General features: G+C 36.9%; 1 protein-coding gene across 1 annotated transcript in view; it reads right to left on the bottom strand.

Moving 5' to 3' along the window:
* The window catches only part of LOC145665201 (uncharacterized), a 160,112-nt gene that overhangs the window by 83,814 nt on the left and 55,680 nt on the right, over positions 1–20,618 (bottom strand). Inside the window, exons 6-9 of the mRNA XM_081732486.1 lie at positions 18,691–18,910; positions 14,586–14,780; positions 7,744–7,748; positions 253–1,079 (exon numbers count right to left, since the gene is read on the bottom strand). Coding sequence (XP_081588612.1) covers positions 253–1,079; positions 7,744–7,748; positions 14,586–14,780; positions 18,691–18,910 — 1,247 coding nt within the window. The remainder of the gene's footprint in view (positions 1–252; positions 1,080–7,743; positions 7,749–14,585; positions 14,781–18,690; positions 18,911–20,618) is intronic.

Genomic DNA, 20,618 nt, shown 5'->3' with positions numbered 1-20,618 from the left:
CTATAAATGAAATTACTAATGTGGAATGGTGTAAAATTACATTTTTATAAATAAAAATATAATATTTTCTTATAAATTTACTGTACATTAAAAAAAAGCAACAAATTTTGAAATTTAATCCACGGAAATGTATATCAACTAACAAAATGGAGGGTAAACGATTTTACATTTTATTTAGTAATTTAATTACAGAAATTTTTTTCGATGTAGTTAAGGTATGATTTTAAAAAGAAGGAAAAAAGTATATATTACCTGAGGGAGTTCTTTTGCTGGCTTTACATGTATCCCTCCTACATCAATCATGTTGGGGACTGTTGGTCTTGGATATGATAAAGCAACGTGCGTGTTTAACAACAGAAGACTTGCGTTCCTTTGTATTTCATCCACTGTTGGTACATCAGTTCCAAAATGTTTTCGCATCATATCGTCCATTAAATGATTAGTGTATAATTTTGTTACTTTAAATACAAGGCCAGCTATTGAATTAATAAATCTCTGTGGAAAATTCATTTTATCAGTAAATGGCACAATTCCAACTGGTAGATGTGACCAGGGCTCAAGACCACCAACATACTCATGAATTCCAAACATTTGCCCAGCTGGACTTATGAATACCAAAGGTGCTTTAAACTTATGGACAAATCCAAGGTAACAATCGTTGAAAAATATACTCATGATTATTAGATCAAATTTCTCATTGTCATCTTCAATTAAATGTTTCACTTCTGGTACTTGAAGTCCTTTATCACATAAATCTGTAAACATTCCGAACATTTCATACATCATTGATAAAAAATTCTGGTCTCTACTTTGAATCATGTCTATTTCAGTAGTTATAAAATCTTGCACTGCTTTGATATGAATCTGTCTATAATTTGGAATGTTTTCCTTAATAGGGAAAGGAGTGATCGTAACTAGTTCATGTCCTCTTCTGGCTAATTCTGTAGTTAATGGTGTATAGACATGGGTATGACTACGACTCGAAAACCCCCATATACCTAGTATCCTGGCACAGGTGGCCTCTTCGTATATTACTGATACGCTAAGCACCAACAAGAGTACATCTGCCGAACGCATTTCTGAAAATGCAAGTAAATATTAGATGTACGTAATGCACATATAATATTAATTAAAGCTATTACATATTCAACTTATCAAAATTCTTGTTACTTCTAATTGAAATTAACATGTAAAGATTTTCAAAACAAAAATGGATTAAGTCAAAAGAGCCTACTTTTGAAGTAACAAAAATAGCTACAAAGGAAGATTTCTGTCGATTTACCAAAGGCTGCCGATTTACCGCAACTAAATCCAACATGACTCACTCATAAAATTGTTGATGTAGGGCTATTTGAAAATTAATGCTGGAACGGGTACTTTCTGTTTGTCACATTGATGTATCATAGTATATGTTACATACCATTGGATAGCACATGTTCTGAAGTTTAAAGATATATATACGACATAGGATATACCATTGCAGTTTCCCTATTTTAAGATTCGGGTGAATAGGATGTCTGCAAAAAGTCTAAAATCGGAATTACAAATGGTTTGTAGATAATATATAGTACGGATTTCCATGATAAACACCATCTTTACGAAGACATATATTGGATGGGGAAGATTGCGTGCTACAATGAAATTGAGTGATATGTTGGCGTTACTTCACTACCAAAAAACATCCCTACGGAATTGGTCTAAATCGAGTGGTCAGACGAAGAGTGTTCCGGGAGAAGACAGTAGTTCTCCAATAGTCAAATTGGCGGAAACCATAGTGATTGGTATGTCAACTTGAACGTTAGTGACAAGCGTGGGCAGAGTGACTTCAACGGCTGGAATACAGTGTGGCAGAAGGCAACGGGACTATTTTTTCACCACTGTATTTTTCTGTAATTTGCTGACAGCAAAAATAGAACATATGTACAATGTTATTTCGCAGGTCAAAACATATTTCCGGAGGTAAAGTATCTCCCAAATTCGGATCTCCAGGACGGTAATGTCTCCAGGATGAGGAAGGACTACTGGTCGAGAAAGTAATAATATGGAGAAGATAAAGATAGGCAAGGAAGAGCAAAAGGGGTAGGATAGGGACATGTAGGGTACGTACTACGTTGCAGAGAGGGAAATTAGAAAAGCTTAAAGAAGAAATGAAACAAAATAATCTGAAAAGAGTAGGAGTTTGTGAAGTTAAATGAAGCAGTAATAGGGTATTGAAGAGCGGAGGATAAAGAATGTTTTACTCAGGTAATTAAAAGGGGGGGTCATAGTGGTGTAGGAATACTTTTTGGTAAGCTCTTAAAAGAGAATGTAGTGAAAGTAGAATTTGTTGATGATAGAGTTATGAGGTTAAGATTTAAAGGGAGAAATTAATCTAATGGTGATACAGACAAACGTCCCGATGACTTTGCATACAACTGAAGAAGTAGCGGGAAATTAAGAGAAAATAAAGGAAATTATAAACAGACAGAAGAGAAAAAAATGAAATCTTTGTTTTACGTCCCACGGTTATGCCGGTTAGGCTAAAGGAGACGGGGATTATGACTAATGAATGAAATGGTGGAATGAAGAAAGTGGGAGGAAACGGGAGAACCCCGAGAAAACCCACGCACACGGTGTTTGTCCACCACAAAGTTCACTTGGCGGTGGCTGGGATCGAACCCTGGACCCCAAGCACCAGAGGTGAACGCTCTACCACTGAGCCACCGCGGCCCCACAGACAGAAGAGAATTGCATGTGTAATTGTAATGAGAGATTTCAATACAGTTGTGGGAGAAAATCAGAAAGATAGTGTCGTAAGCGAATACAGTTTAGACCAAAGAAATAAAACGGAGAGGGATTGGTCAATAACTGTAGACAGAATTCACTAGTAATAGGGAACACTTGGGTCAATCAGTACATGAGAAGACATATATAAAAATACTCCATAGACGGCCAAAGATATCAAATAGACTATGTTATGATTCAGGACAGGTATCAGAATACCTTGAGGAACGCGGCATTTTCTATGGAACGGAGCCGACATTTTCTATGATCATAATCTTGTGCTGACCGAAGTGGATATTCAAATGGAAAATGTATGCAGAAGAAAAGTAGTCAATAAGATGTTGAATACTGAGAGGTTGTAAAACGAAGAAGTACAAAACCTTTTCGTTGAAAAATTCGAAGAAAATTACTCAAATTAGGAAACGATAAGTATAGGCAGTATCAGACGGTGGGAACATATTAAACTCTGCATACTCATAAGAAATTTATATATAAATCAACAAGTAAGTGTTAGAAAATGAGAGGACGTGACAGAGGAGAGTGCAATTGGAAGGGAAGTTTGATACTGATGCTGTCTCTCGCCAACATTATTTAATATCTATATAGAAGAGATAATAAAACAGAGCCTATATAATGAAGAGGCATTTCTGTAGGATGATTAGGTGTATATGGTTTTCAAATGATATGGCGCTTGTTGCGGAATCTGAAAATAAAATCAATAAGATGTTGGAGAACTTGAGGAAGTGCTGTGAAGAGTATACGATGAAAATAAATACTAGAAAGACATGGGGATTGGAATGAAGCAGTCTGTGTCAAACAGAACAAGAAAATAAAACAAGTGAATAGTTTTCAATGCCTGAGTAGTATTATTAGTGATGATTTGAAGTGCGAACGTGAAATAAAAGCAAGGATAGGAATGGCGAAAGAAGCCTTTAGGAAAAATAAAAGTCTATTTTGTGGAACCTTGAATAAAGAGTTGAGACCAAGTTTCTTAAAATGATACATGTGGAATAGTGCACTGCATGGCAGAAACATAGACGCAAAAACATCACGTAAAAATGACGAAAAACGACTGGAAGGTTTCGAAGTGTGGATGTAAGGGAGAATGGAGACAATTAGTTGGATGAGCGGAAACAAATGAGAAGGTGTTAGAAATGGTAGGGAAGAAAATAGCAATTTTAGATAGTGTTGAGAAGAGGAGGAAAACTGGTTGGGACATTGGCTGAGAACGAACTATATTACGAGAGACGTGCTAGAAAGAGGATGAAGGAAGCTACAATTAATGACGATATGAAAACAGAAAAATCGTACGTGAAGACCAAGAGGTTAGCTCGACCGTAGAGCATGGAAGCTTTTCAGTTGCGATATGTGACCTGCCAATAATGGCAGAATACCTATGATGACACAATACGGAAACTTTAGCTTTAATCTTCCTTATCTAGGCTTACAGAATCCTTGTAAAATATAAGTATTTTAGTAAATCTTAATAATGGACCCTAAGGCTAACACCACTTAAAGCATTACACTAATAAAATCATTACTCTGTATTATTTTCCATATAACATCTTCTTTATTTATGTACTCAAAGTGCTAACACCACTACAAATAATAAATGCTTATAAGTAGCTAAAGGCATATATCACACCATCTAAAATTCAATATTGCAATAATTTTAGCCTCTACGGTACTTTTCTATCTTAATACGAAACATCTAACTAACGAAGTGTTGATTATACCATCTACATCCCATAGCATGTATTATCTTTTAAACTACTGGTTCATATACAACCTCCACACATACAGTATGTCCCTTAACAGTGTAAAAATACGGTTTTAGCTAAATCTAATTCAACAAATTTAAGTTCTGTCGCAGAAGGACCCGAAAGCTTGATTAATAAACTCAGTATGAGATAAAATTAAGTCAGAGTGAACGAATATACAATGCAGCGTTGGTTTCTAAACTTTCGTCGTGGAGACGTACTCTTGGAACATCAGAAACGTGACAGACATCGTTCTGCTCTTGGAGATGAAACATTGAAGGTAATGATCACGAAAAACGACACGAGAAATTGCAAACAAATTGAATGTCGATATTTGTCAGTAGCACTTCATTTAGAAAAGCTAGGGAAACTGAAGAGATCGATAAATGGATGCTTAACGAATTGATTAAGAGCCAAAAAATCAGTTCAAAATTCTGCTTTACACTGCTGCTGCTACTGCGCTAGAAAAGCAATCAATTTCTCGACTGCTTTCGGACACACAAGAAAAATTAACATTATACAGAAATTGATACGTTCTTCCATTGATACGTTCTTCCAATTACTGGACCTTGGTTTTGCATCTAAAATCTTTCCATAACCGACACAACACCCAAAGAAGTTTGTGATGACTGTAAGGTGCTTCGTAGCCGCAGATATCCACTAGAGATTACAGTGTAAGTGAACTCATCCCGGCCAAGAATTTAGCAAATTAACAGACTGCACTAAAAACTGCTTTATTTACGTGTGTTAGGCATTAGTCAACAGGAAAGTTCAAATCATATAAAACGACAACCGCGTGATTAAATGAAAGGAATGCAACTCCAAATCTACGTAAACGTTTTCATGGCTTTTAAACTGCGCAGAACTACTAATTGTAGAGAGTAGGTCTTTCTAAAAATATCTTCCAGAATGTTCAGTCATACAAATCATTTTCTTTTTCCACGCGAATGCACAACATTAATTTTATTTCTGCAAAAGTTTATGCCAAACATGAATATCACGGGATAAATGTGTATGCTACAAAAGACGAGATAAAATATTTAGTTTATGTCAAGTGTGGCCCACGAGTCACGATTCACGAAATTTATCATCTCATCTAGCGAGACGAGAAATATATTTTTTTAAAAAAATCGAGATGGGACGCGAAACATTTTCGCCTCGTTTTGGAGATAAGATTAGAAAGTTTTCGAATCTCTTAGAAAAACTACCTTGTGCCAGAAAGAAACCAGAAGTTTAGTGAGTGCATTTACGTTATGTCTACTCTGAAAATTTGCGGGAACACGATGGTTCAGTAGTACTACAACGTTCACCTCTAGTGTGTGGGGTCCCTGGTTTGATCCCATCTCGGGCCAGGTGGGGTGGACAAACACCGTGCTCGTAGGTTTTCTCGATGTTTTCCCCTTTCGTCCCCTTTATTGACGAGGCAAGACTAAAGAACTTTATTTTTCGCCTTGTCTAGTGATAACACTATTTGTCACACACGTTGAAATAGGTGGATCATTATTGAAGCTGAGTAATGAGTTTTAAAAAGTAACTACTCAAATGAAGAAAGGGAAAAACAGGAGAACGCCGAGAACCTGTCCGGGCGTAATGTTGTCCACCACAAATTCATGGTAAAGATGTTTTCTTTCTACGGGGAAAATTAAATGAAATCTTTAAGTTTTACGTCCCACGGTTATGGCGACTAGGCTAAAGGATACGGTGATGATAAGAAATGAATGAAATGAATAAAGTGGGAGGAAACGGGAGAACCGCGAGAAAATCAACGTGCACGGTGTTTGTCCACCAGGAAACTCACTTGGTTCGAGCTAGGATCGAACCAAGGACCCAATGCACCAGAGGTGAACGCTCTACCACTGAGTAGAACATTCCCTGTAATAAAAGTGATCTCAATTTTTTTAAAAAAGAAAAGCTTGGAAACGCTATCTTGCATTGCTTAAACACTGATGAATTACACAGAGAAAGCTCACCAAATATGCCTTAGTTTCTGGTTAGCTTTGTTTTACTTTCAATTTCTTCCCTAGTAGCCAAATCGGTTGGCCCAACGTTGGGAAATTGGTGGCGGTGCGACCTACCACGGTTGGCCCAACGTACGTCAGGTTTGGCTACTTTGACAATTATTTCCCACCCATTTCCCAACAAAAACAGCGGTTCCTCCACATTTAGCCAATGCTAAAGTAACGTATTTCTTGGTTGGGAGAACAGTCAATTCTAGTATCTTTGCGTTAAGGTCGGGAGAATAGTTGTTTGGCCAACCATTCATTTAACCTACGTTGGGCCAACGTAAGTTTTTCCGCTGTAGGCTCGCACCCACCATCACCCACTGTTTCGACCAAATTCCACTCAATCCCCAACGGTAGTCCAATCAACCTTGCTATTAGGGTTTGCACAGCAAGTAGGCTATATAATTTTGTTTCTAAATGAGGAAGAATCACAGCTAGTTACACTTTTTTCTCCATGTAGTAAAATCAACCGAGAATGTAAAGTAGTGTAAGAGTGGAACTCGAATTTGCAAAACACACACTAATAATGAAATTTGTTTCAAAGCATAAAATTATGCTGACCCTCGTGTATTTGCTAAAAAAAAAAAATGTAATCTTTTTATTAATAAAACTCAAGATAATGTAAAGCATTTCTTGGTTTAAGCATTTATATTATACTTTAACATTAGCAATACAATTGAAATTAAATTTTGTGGTACAGATTAACATCAATTTGAACTGCAAATCCTAATGCATAACTTTTTAGTTTATTATTCAACGCTTGAGCTATGTGGTGCAATAAAAGGAAAGAAAAAAGATCTTACCGTTAAAACAGCTACGTCCTTTTCTCGGAAGTATGTCTTCTTTACTGTAAGATATCACAAGTCACGCGACTTCTGTCTATGATTTGACCACATTATTTAATAATCGTACAAAGCTTGTTATCTATGTTTTGTCTCTTCCATTGAGATTCTAAGCATGACAAGAATATTTAGAGCCTGATGCGTTTATACGTACACCAAATAGTGAGGTATTCTTGCTGTACACGTTATACGTAGGTTGTCAGAAAGTAAGGCATAGCGAATCCTTTATTTTTCCCCTTCAAACCTTCAAATAGCACACAATTGCTACTTTCTTTTATCTCTGAAAAGGATGAACTTTGACTTCATTATCTGTCTAAAAATGGTTGATATCTAGCGAATATTAGTCTTATCTTTTGAGTGTTGAAGAGGAGATACGTGACCTAATGAACAAATAAAGTATTACATAAAAACAAATAAAGCATTATGCTCTGCGCTTCAGAGTACTTCAGAGTTAGTAATATTAATGGATAATAAATTATGCTACATTCAATAAAATTCTGAAATGTAAAAAATTCCGCAGTTTCGCAGTGATTTTTATGCACTGACGGAATCATTTCACACGTGTCACAGTAATGTTTCTCCTCAAACTGAGAACTTACAGCGAGGGTGCGACCTCCTCACTATGTGCGGTCTTCATCCATCTAGACCTAGACATCGAGGTAGCGACCGCGACTTAAACCTCGACCTATATCGCGAGTTCTTTTCGGTATGTCTTTACTCTAATTCACCCTCGCAGTCGACCTCTAGGTCGCAATGTAGCGGACATCTCTGGCATGAGCTTACCCATTTGAATCTGTGTGTTTGTGTCAGTATCGAGGTAAGAGTAAAAACATAGCGAAGAGATCTCGCGATCGAGGTCGAGGTTCAGTCGCGGTCGCTACCTCGATGTCTAGGTCACCATGGATGAAGGGCGCACATAGCGAAGAGGTCGCCCCTCGCTGTACGTTCTCAGTTTGAGGAGAAATAATACTATGACGTGTGTGAAATTATTGCATGACAACCACTGCAAAACAACCAATTTTGAAATTGAAAGGACCAAACAGTTTATAAATAAGGATGGACGCGAGACGAGACATGAGAAATGCCGAAGTCTCGTCCCTTGTTCAGCAAAAATATTCGAGTCTCATCTTTTGTCCATGTCTGTCAATAAATGAAAGACTTTTACCTTTTTTTTTTTTTAATTTTCTGTGCAAAAATGCCCTCTTTCAGCATCCAGGCGAGAAATCATTTCCCAGTAAAATTGAAAAAAAAAAAAAAAAACAGGAATATCTTTAGGTTTTGAGGTGAAGGGAGTATTAACTTCAGCAAATGAAGTTTTATCACTGCAATTCCATTATTCGACATTTCTTTCCTATCGATACATGCGTCTTTACAGGTATTTCTTTACCTTGTATCAGTAACAAATTTAGAAGAAACCTTTCTTTCTTAATCTCAGAATTGAGGGAGGGGGGTGGAAACCTTGAATTTTTAAGTATAGATATGATTAACAGAGCTTCTTTTTTTTTTTTTTTTTTTTTTTTTTTAGAAATTCCACAATTTACGGACTTCAGCCCGAAAGCCCCCTCCCTTTAACCGCCACTGCCTTATATAATAATAAGCTACAGTATAATTCTCAAATAAATATGAATAATTTATCTGACATTCCCATTTCAGTTGATATTTTCTTCCATTCTCTATTTAAAACTTGCCTATTTAGTGCAGTCAAATTAGCAAAATGTAAGGAACAAATTAATAACAAGCTGAATTAGTAGACAATAGCTTTAAAGTGCCTTCAAAGATAGAAATCCAACGGAGGTAGGTCGGGGGACTTTGCTGGGCACTCAAGTGGTCCATGCCGACCTATCCAGCAACCGGGAAAGTGTTTATTGAACCATCGATTACATTAAGACTATAATGCCGCTGTGCCCCATCTTGTTGCCAATGTTGATGAAATTACCCTTCCTCGTCCAACAAAAGTAGCATAACAGTATTTTCAAGCATATCTCCATATTGTGCAGCATCCAAAGTCCCATCAATGAAAACACGTCCAATAAGTTTTCGCCCCATATTCCACACCACACCACACCACACCATTACCTTACCTGCATCTTGCATCTTTGATGCATTTATCCAACTAAGATTTGTATTATATCAGTACCAGACATTTTGGTTGTTAATCTCACCTGTTACACAGACATTTGCCTCATCACTAGAAACAATGTTATGAGGAAACTCTCGGTTACGAGCTATCTGGGCCAACGCCTACTCACAAAATTCCATTGGTCTTTCTAAATCATCCTCTGGCAGTTTTTGTTTCAACTTTAATTTTTAGGGGTGCCACTTGTTCCTTTTTAACATTCTTTGAACACTTTTGACACTAACATTATGTTCACTTGATAGACGACGCACACTCTCCATAGGACTTTTCACCAATACACCAAACAGAGCTGCTGATGTGTTCGAATAAAAAAGTGCTAATAAAGGTTTCTCTTTCGTTTTTTGTTTTGCTTTTTCAAGTGTGGAGGCATTGCATAACACATTACGTATGGTTTCACACCTTTCTGTGTCGAGACATAAGGCATGATGACGTCATAATTTAAAATAAAAGAATTTTTTGTTAGGCATTCTTTTATTATTTTTGGCTAGCTTACTTCAGATTGAAATTTTGTACATACATTCAGTGCATGCCTTAGTATTTTTCAGATCTCTGCGTTAACACAGGGGGATCCAGAAGGGAATTTTTTTAAAGGGATATTTTTAAATCATTTTGCACGATTTTCCGGCCTCAGATACATGATGGAGACATGTAAATGGTACCGTTTGAAAGGCTTCTATTCTGAAGAGAATGAGGTACACGAACCATTATCCTAGGATAAACAGAGATGTCTCAGAAAATTTTTACCTGGGATCTGTTTTGTACTAGAATTTCTGATATTTTATGAGCATATTATTTTTGGCGGACTTACTTTTGCACCTAGAAGATTGAAATTTTGCACACACATTCAGTAGACACCTTAATGTTTTTCAGATTCGTTTCAGATCTCTACGTAAATATAGAGGGTTCAGAGGAGCAAAAAAAAAAAAAAAAAAAGTTAACAAATTTCTTTTCGCGATTTTCTCACCTCAGATAGATAATGGAGACATGTGAATGGCCCCATTTGAAAGGTTGTATTATTCTGAAAAGAATGAGGCACGAACCTTGATCCTAGGATAAATAAGAATGTCTCAGGAAATTTCCCGTTTTATACGGAAATCTGAGGTATTGTGGGGATATTCTTAGCATATTAAATATTATTTTCTACCTTACTTTTCTAGATAAATAGAAGTCTGAAATTTTGTTGACATATTCAGTATACCATTTGTATCTTTTAGTTGATTTTGAGATATGTGCGTTAACACAGGGGGGGTCCAGAGGGGCCTAAATTTAGAAAAAAGAAATTTTTTAACAAATCACCCTTTTTTCGCGATTTTCCTAGCCTCAGATACATGATGGAAACATGTAAATGGTACCCTTTGAAAGACTGTTCCATTCTAAAAAGAATGAGGTACAAATCATGACACTAGGATGTCTCAGGAAGTTTTTATATTACATCTTGGTCTTTTAGGGTTATCTTAGCCATTATGGGGGATGTTCTTAGCTCATTAGCAAAAATTTTCTCGCCCTTACTATTCAATATAAAAGCCTGAAATTTTGTACACACATTTCGTACACTCCTTAGTATTTTTCAGTTGATTTTGAAACTTATGCCCCTAACAGCACAATTACATAGCAGGCATATGCCTATCATGTTCCTTCAGTTACATGGAAATGGGTCCAGTATGTGCCTTATGTACTTCTGAGAAAGAAATCACATGGATGGCAAGTGATAGTCACAGTCTATGTCCGCCTCTAGGCACATGCCTGATATGTACCTTAGGAACGTGTCTAGTATGTTCTAGGTATGTTCCCCATGTCGTAAGCGTCAATGAACCACAAAATTACTCCCCCAAAATATATTAAATCGCCTATATGCATAACGTGTTTCCATTAAGATAAGTCTAAACAACACTTTAAAAAGTTAAAAAAATAGGGGTAACCTAGGGTGGTGGTGAACTAGAAACCTTTGGATTACTAGCCGCGTGTTCTTCTGATTTGGCCACAGAGTGGTAAAGAGAAAGTAGCTTATAGAGGAATAAATTATTGAGGTCTTTTGCATTCGGCTAATCAGAGTGCTCCTTTAACCGCATACATTCGACTATAACCGTTTGGAATCAGATAAAATCTGCTCGCCATGTACTTTTATAACAAATTGACGAGTGTCTATTTACTTTATTTTATGGTTCTTCCATATTCACTTTCAAATGACTGGCGACAGTTGCCACCTAATAAGGTTGATGCGTTTAGTGTTTCTAGTACACAATCGCTTAAAAAAGAAGCAACAAATACATCAAATATGGGAGATGAATTTAGAACACCTAAATGGCGAATGCCTAGCACATCTTGTGATATTAGGATATCTGACATAATATGTACCTAAAGGACGTACCTAGAACATGACAGATATATGTCCCAAGTGACGACATAAAAACAAATGACTGTTAGAGTGCGAAACTGAGTCAGGTATATAAATGCTGTATTTGTGATACATAGTTGCAAATATCAATTAAGTGTAACAAGTACCTAAAACTGTAGGTAGCTGAAGTACATACTTAGCACATGAATATCATATATGCCAAGTGTCGGGTACCTAAGAAGTAGCTGGGACACCTAAATGGCACATGCTTAACACATCTTGTGCTGTTAGGGTGTGGTCAAAATTTCGTTAACAAAGAATATAGAAAACAATCATATTGATGTCTTTAGGAAATCACATTTTATTTTAAAAGTAGTAGCGTATCATAAAGTTCATATTTCACTGCATTAACTCAAATCTAGTATTACACCTTCCAAAATGGCCGCAGAGACTCTCATGTAATATTGAATATTTTCACTGTGACCTGCATCACACCGAAAACCTCAATCACATATTTTTAGTAGTGTTCTAAATTTATTTAATCCCTAGGAAATCCTGTATATATTAAGGGATATGTAACCAGCTATACAAACCACTGCTTCGGGGGGGCGAGGTGGCTTAGTGGTACACCGTTCACCTCCGGTGCTTGGGGTCCCTGATTCGATCCCAGCTCGCGCCGTATGGACTTTGTGGTGGACAAACACCGTGCTCGTGGGTTTTCTCGGGGTTCTCCCGTTTCCTCCCACTTTCTTCATTCCAACATTTCATTCATTTCTTATAATCACCGTCTCCTTTAGCCTAACTGGCATAACTGTGGGACGTAAAACTCAAAGATTTCATTTTCATTTTCACAAACCACTGCTTCAATTAATGTATGCATACGCTTCAGTAGGAGACATTTTTTTTTTTTTTTTTTTGTTATTTCAGGAAAACGTTTACGTGCATAATGATTTTTACGCACACAAGCGCATCATTTAACACAGCTTTTTAAATGCATTTAGCTTCATCCTTAAATATTATGCATCTAAACGTTTTGCTGAAATCACAGAAGTTATGCATTTTTTTGTGCGTGTCGACTAACGCGTCTGTGGTTCTGTGTGGGGTTGTCAGACAGTTTAGTAGGCATTCCGCTCGGAATAAATTTATTACGATCACTTTCAACAAATCAAGAATGTTATGCAATAACAATCGTCGATTAATAAAACTAGGAATGCAATGGATATACCCAATTGCAATGAAATGAGCTGAGCGAGCTTAAACTACGTAATCAGGAAGCGTTTTTCGGTGATTATTCCTCGATGGTACATCGGATTTTTGATTTCAACCTATGTTGTCAATCAGCACGACATACTCTATCAGCGTGCTAAGTTTGGTTGAGATCGGCTAAACGGTCTAGGAGGAAGAGTTTTTCGGTGATTATTCCTCGATGGTACATCGGATTTTTGATTTCGACCTATGTTGTCACTCAGCACAACATACTCTATCAGCGTGCTAAGTTTGGTTGAGATCGGCCAAACGGTCTAGGGGGAAGCGTTTTTCGGTGATTATTCCTCGATGGTACATCGGATTTTTGATTTCGACCTATGTTGTCACTCAGCACGACATACTCTATCAGCGTGCTAAGTTTGGTTGAGATCGGCCAAACGTCTAGGAGGAAGCGTTTTTCGGTGATTATTCCTCGATGGTACATCGGATTTTTGATTTCGACCTATGTTGTCACTCAGCACGACATACTCTATCAGCGTGCTAAGTTTGGTTGAAATCGGCCAAACGGTCTAGGAGGAGTTCGCGGACAACCAAACGGCTAACCCGAGTATAAGAGCTTCGCTTCGCTCAGCTCAACAAGATATGTTGAACCATCATTAGGTTTGATGCTTAGGTGAAAATCAGTATCACTATAGTATAGAGCACAACAGGACTATACGATTTAGTGTATGGTTAGAATATACACTTTTCGCGGGAAAGAAGCGAAGAGATCTCATATCGTTTGGATTATACTTTTATGTAGATATATTTGGTAGTAGGTAAGTAGCCCACGTCTCATGTAGCAACAGTGTAAAAAGGCATGTAAATCAACAAGTCAACCAACAAGCAAACCCCATTTTATTGACCTATCTCGAGATTCTGCATTATTAGTTATCCCAGGGTCACTAGTCACTCTAGTTATGGCTTTTATATTACCATATAATTTATTCCTGCGATATATTTTCATCATTTAGGTTGACTGAGGTGTCGACTTTCAGCACCGAGGCAACATGGCGAGAACCTACAGCTTAACGTAGATTCCGTACGACATAAGCTTACATCGACAATCGAACCGAGGTATCCTGTGTCGAAGATATTTCCATGTGGTGATGTATTTATTTTAGCAGTAATGTATGATTCCGAAAACAATATATAACAGTGAAAATAGTTAAAATATCACAATAAGCAGGCGTTATAAGTGTTCAATCATCGTAAGCTATCAGTAAATGTATTTGGGGCGTCTTACTAGGCTTTAATGAATGTTACTCTGAAAATTAAGAAAAATAGTTCCCAAAATGTCTTTTTTCTATTACATTTATTTATCTGTATTTACATAACGTATAGGGTCTATATATTCGATTTTTTTGCTGTTCAGAAAATACAAATTTATTTACAGACATTTACATTAAATAATACTACGATTTCTTGACTTTTCGTTTGTCTCTTCTGATACACCTGCAGGCAGTCCTCAGAGCTACATAAATAAGAGTGATCACTAACGCTATAATGAGGAAGAGAACAGTGAAGACATCTAATAGAAAATATTGGTACCAAGTTAAATCCATTGCACCATTCCTTAAATGCCTAGCACCATTGTGTCTTAAAACGTACTCAATCCAAAATACTGCCCGTTCTAATGGAGTATTTGGCTCATCCTTAAGTACAGCTGAGATACGTTTCGCATTTTCTCGGTAACTGAAAGAAAGAAAAGTTGCATGAAAATTTCTCTCGTCTATTGACACATGTTAATGGAATTCCAGTCAATCAAATGTAACATGTATATAAAACAATCTGGTTATACATATTCGCATAGTCACAGAAATAAGTTTTAGACAAACTAGAAATATATATACTGTATGCAAATTGTACGAGAAATACGAAGCCCGTTTCAAAGGAGCGCATGTGATTGACATGAAGCTGTAGACCCACGTTTCATATACCAGCCTCGCTGCTGAACGGAACGGTAAACTAAAATACAATACAATCCAAAAAGTATTTGCGATTCTCAGCATGTGCAATAACTTCGTTTATCCATTAGGAAGCCAAATGCAGCTGTGAGGGCAGTCAGAGTGTGTTGTTTCTTGTTGAGGTTACGTGAAAATGTTCAATAATATCGACGAAAACCGGCAACTGTAAGGTGAGATCCGCGATGCGCTTCTTAGGTGCAAAAGATGAGAGAGGAGCAAACATTCATCGCTAGCTGTGTATGGGGCAAATAAAATTAGTCCAGGAATGAAGTAGGTCAGGAAGATTAATGAAATTCGTGATAATGTGAGTGGTGGGTCTCGAAGTGGCCGTTCGTCTGTAATCACGCGTGATATAGTGTGTGAGATCGACTAAAATATTCATGAGAAAAGGCAGTTTGCAGTAAGAGTGCTTTCTCTAGAGTGGAGCCATTCGATATCCCGAGTGAAAACAAAGTTTCAAGCAGACAATGTCCAACCACAAAATCATGTGCATAGTGTCGTTGAATTCTTGCCAGTTATGAAACAACCAACAAGAACATGTACTGTGCGACACTACGCAAACTGCGTCGTGACAGAACAAAGGATGTAGAAAACTCTCGTGTGAATTGTATTGTTTCATGATAATACGAGGCCACACAACCAAACAAATCTAAGAGCTATTGCGTCATTCTTGGGAACAATTTGATCACTCTCGTACAGCTCTGACTTGGCACCAAGTGATTTTTTTTTCTCTGTTCTTCATGTGAAGAAATTCTTGGTGGCAGACATTTCGATGGCAATGATGACGTGAAAGAAGGATTTCAAGTTTGCCTAGTGAAAGAAGAAGTTTGCTTCTACGACGAAGTGATATGAAAATGATATTCCGTAATGACAAGTGTCTCAATAATTGTGCAAGCTATGTAGAGAAGTAGTTTAAGGAACGTAGCATCATGTGGAAATAAAATATTCTGCCTTTTTTAAAACAGTATCGGTACTTACTCTAAAAGCGTGACTTACATATACAGATGGTTATCAAAACAATCTAAACAGAGAAAAGAAATGCAACTTATACGAATAATACAGTGTTTCATTACCGTTAACCTACATAGCAGCCTTTATTCGTCTTGGAATGGAGGCATATAGTTGAATATTTTTCTGAAGAGTATTGTATCATTTCTTGTGTTGTACAGGACTTAGCTCCATCATCAAAGATGGAGAAGGATACATAGATCTGTCAGAATCTTTCTCAACAATCTGTCCAGAAATATTCAATAAAGTTGAAGTTCGGCGATTCACGGTTCAATCCCAGTATTCATGAAATAAAACCTCAACAGCCTAACACCGTGAGTTAGCGTATTGTCATCTTAAAAAAAAAAATCGCTATCTGTTGAAGGATTTAGAATTTAGAATTTAGATTTCTGGGCTTTTAGCATCTATGGCCATTTAGCCCATATGAGAGATGACGGCAAGCCCACTATCCTGGGAAAAGGAAGAAAGAAAGGATTGGGAAAGGAAGGGAACGGCATGGGACCTATAAGTTAGATACCACTCCGGCATTTGCGTGGTGTAAATGAGGAAAGCCAGGAAAACCTCATTCAGGATGGGTAGCTTGATAACTTTTTCGACCGCTCGCACTGGTTGTCTGTTGAAGTTTAGCGTTCATTTTCAATACAAGGATCACAGTAATGCGTTCAAATTTCAATATTCTCCAGCTGGCAATGGAAAGGAACTCGTCCATCAAAGCCCAGAAAATTACGTTATTGCTTGAAAACAAAATTGCGTCCATATAGTGCAATTGTTTTCTGTGGACCAATGCCCTGATAGCCATTGATACTCAATGGAATGAAATGAAACTTTTTAGTTTAACGTTATACAGTGTGCTCTTTAAGCGAAGAAAGAAGATTCTGTCTTCCTCATTGATAGTAATGTGTCCTGTAAATGTAATCACAAAACCTATGAAAACAAGGAACTTGCGTCTCATAATATCTCAGAGTGGCCGCCACGTTTCACTGTAGGGAGAAAACAGTTTGAAGTGCATCCTTCTTTGGGTGTCCGTTGCACGTAAAAAATCAGTGTTGTTGGGATAAGGTGGAAAATGACTCATTGGGGCTTCTTATACGTATCCAATCATCCTCAGTCCACTTGGCACGTTCTCGGAAAAAATTTCCTTTGAGCTAATTAGTTGTTTGGGTGATGAACAGTTTGAGAATTGCAACCGAATCGCGGTTGTTTAGATAATACAACTAGCGTCGGATTGTGCTTGTCGCAATAGGCTGTTCCAGGTGCTGGTTAAGTGCATCAGTCACTTTGGCTGCATTCGCTCTTCGGTCCTTGATGACAAACCACTCCAATACTCAGTGATCCTTTCACTCCACTCACTAGGGTTTCTCTACCGTCCACTATTACCCTTCACCGATGTTGCTTCGCCATGTAGGCTACCATCATAGTGGAAACTGTTTCTCAGGATACTTCTAAAACACTGGCCACCGTAGATATACTTGTTTCAACTAACAACGCACCTACAATTTAGCCTATGAAACTCAAATAGGTACCCCATATTTTCTATCATCACCGTCTGCCCGCTTTAATATATTTCCACCGTAATCCGCCTGACGTACTCAGACGATTACGTAGCAACCACTAATAACTGCTAAGCGCTACACATGTGTCCTCAGTATTGCCATCTAACACATTTTACATGTAGCAAACTGCAAGTGTTTCAATTATTATGATAACCATTTCATATAATTTTAAGTGATACATTTTACCAAATAAATCTCGAACTTTTCGGAAAACCTAAGCTTCCAAATGAAAAAACAAGAAATCAGAAAACCACAATTATGTGCATTGTACTGTGTGAATAATATGAAAGATGTTACTAACGGCTAACTAGAAAGGAGGAACAGGATGATAGTTTAGGAAAAAGACAATACTCAAAGAAAAAAATAGTGTGTAAAGAATTGATAAATGAAGTAGGTACCTTGATGCATAATTTCACGGTATGTATATAATATTAGTCATTGTCTCATATAACAGTAGCAGAAAAGGTAAGTTACATAAAAGTTATGAGTTTATGTAAATAAATAGATAACACAAAATAGTATGATAACCAATTGTTTCTCATTATCTTCTATATCATTCCAAAGTAACTATGTTTACTAGATTTGATTTGATCCATTTTTCGTCAAGAGACTTAGCTGTTCTAATAAGTATGGCCTGTTAGAAAATATGTGTGAATGCTAATCCAATAGATACTTGACCGTTGTTCTCTTATAGATGATATCGATTGATATCAAAGCAATCCCATTAAGTCATTGTCGTTTTATATTGAGTTTTAACGCTTGGTTACCATGCAGGTGCTGGTAACTTAAGATTATGAACGGTGTGTAGTTCGTTACCTCCTTCCACAACAATAAAATTACGTTAATATGTCTTGAATCATAGATACGGCTCTCTTTTTTGCGTGGAGATTGTAACATGTTCAATCTCACCATCTATAAGGTGTGACTGAATTCTATCCTCTTTTGAATAGTAGGTAAATTTTATATTATGCTTACGTACGGGTAAATTTTTCATCCTGAATTTCCAAGGAAAATATAGCATAAGTGTAAGCATGAAAAGGAAACATTTTCCTTTTGCAAATAAACACGAAAACTCACCTTGCATTATGAAGAACTGTTGTTAATGCTTCAAGCACATTTTCTCTCGTCAAAGTACTGAAGTCCAATTTAACACCGAGTCCAAGCACAGCAGCCTTTTGCATATTGAGATCCTGATCTGCAAAGATTGGTATTCCTACCAAAGGTACACCGTTGTAGGCAGCCTCTATAGTGCTCAGAAGTCCTCCATGAGTTATGAACACACGAAAATTTGGATGACCTAATTATAATAGAACGAAGACAGTATCTTTGGAAACACATCAAATTCATTACGATCACTAGGACAGAACAACATACGTTAATTTGGATATATAAGTTACATATTGTTTCGTACTCTTATGCGTAAAGTATTACACATCTCGTAATGTAAGATGTTATCTGTTATATATTTCAATTTTGTAAATAGTAGTATTTTAAAGCATGTTGTGATCGTGTGGTAGATCTTTTTTGGACTCTAAGTATGTGTAACACCAGCTTTACATCCAAATAATTCGTAATTTTACCATAGAAACTGTGTCATGATTGGTGTTATTATAATCCAAAACATTATGAAGTCTAGGAAAACGTAATATGTTCGGAAATTATATATTGTTACTACACTCCACCCTTAATGAATGACAAATACAATTACACTTGTATTTTATTGTTGCTCTGAAATATATCGTTTGGATGTAAAAGGGAGTGAAATCTTTGAGTTCTCTTAAACTTGAAAAATAATTGTTATATAGTAACATAAAATATAGTAACGTACCCTCTACTAGTAATTCTACTCACTGTAGGGCCACGGTGGCTCAGTGGTAGAACGTTCATCTCTGGTGCATGGGATCCCTGGTTCAATTCTAGCTCGTGCCGGGTGAATTTTGTGGTTGACAAACATCGTTTGTGTTGGTTTTCTCGGGGTTCTTCCACTTTCTTCATTCCACCATTTCATTCATTTCTCATCATCACCATCTCCTTTAGCCTAGCCGGCATAACAGTGGAACGTAAAACTCAAAGATTTCATTTCTACTCACTCTAGAAGCAAGTGATTTCTTAGTTAAAAGCGAGTTACTGTGGCCAAGTATTTTTCAACTTTTTTAACTTTAAAATATAGATTTCAATTAGTTGCGTCCGATGGCACTACTTTTCATTTTTGGAACCGACCGCTTCATGGTCAAACTAGGGGTCAAAAATAAAAGTGGGACCATTTGGGCAATGCGGATCAGTAACCGACTGAGACGAAATGGGTGTCATTCGATTCATATTCACACATACACGAATAATTTATGTGCCATTTCCCGAAAATTCCATTTTGATCCGGAAAATTAACGAAAATTCAAAATTTAAAATTACAGATTTCGGTCAATTTTCGGGTCAAAATAGAATTCACATAGTATTGCCGAGCGAGCGCTAGCGGGTTAAGGCGGATTAGACCCCGCATGCACGTTTTTTGTCTTTATTACAGTTAAATGAGAAGGGGAACCTGTCTTCTAGAACCTTGCCGCCATGTTGGTTATGTTACAGTTACATTGAAAAGTTACTTTCTGCACGTTTCTTTACAGTTATTTCCCTACCGCATTTTCTACAATTTAGGAGATTTATTAAGCCATGACTTTTTCTTATTGTTAATAGATTTTCCAGATTATCACCAATCATGTTTACAAAATAAATGCTCATTACACTCCCATAATGAAGTAACCTTGCACCAAGTAGTTCCCTTCGTTTGACAAATAGTTCCACGTTTATGACCATTTATATAAGAAAATAAACACAACTTTTCTCTTCTTATACATTATCAAGCACACAAACAAGTAAACTATTAATTTCATTTCATTTCATTTTATTCATTTCAGAAACGAACGACCAACTTTGGAACTTAACCCCATTTAACTAATACTCTTTTGATTAAAGATGCATTTTTAATTATTTATATTTGAATATCAAAGATC

Source organism: Thermobia domestica, chromosome 11 (genome assembly GCF_964235325.1).
Source record: "Thermobia domestica chromosome 11, izTheDome1.hap1.1, whole genome shotgun sequence".
NCBI classification, from domain to species: domain Eukaryota; kingdom Metazoa; phylum Arthropoda; class Insecta; order Zygentoma; family Lepismatidae; genus Thermobia; species Thermobia domestica.
The sequence above is the reverse complement of the archived record's forward strand: the minus strand, read 5'-3'. Positions and strand labels throughout refer to the sequence as shown.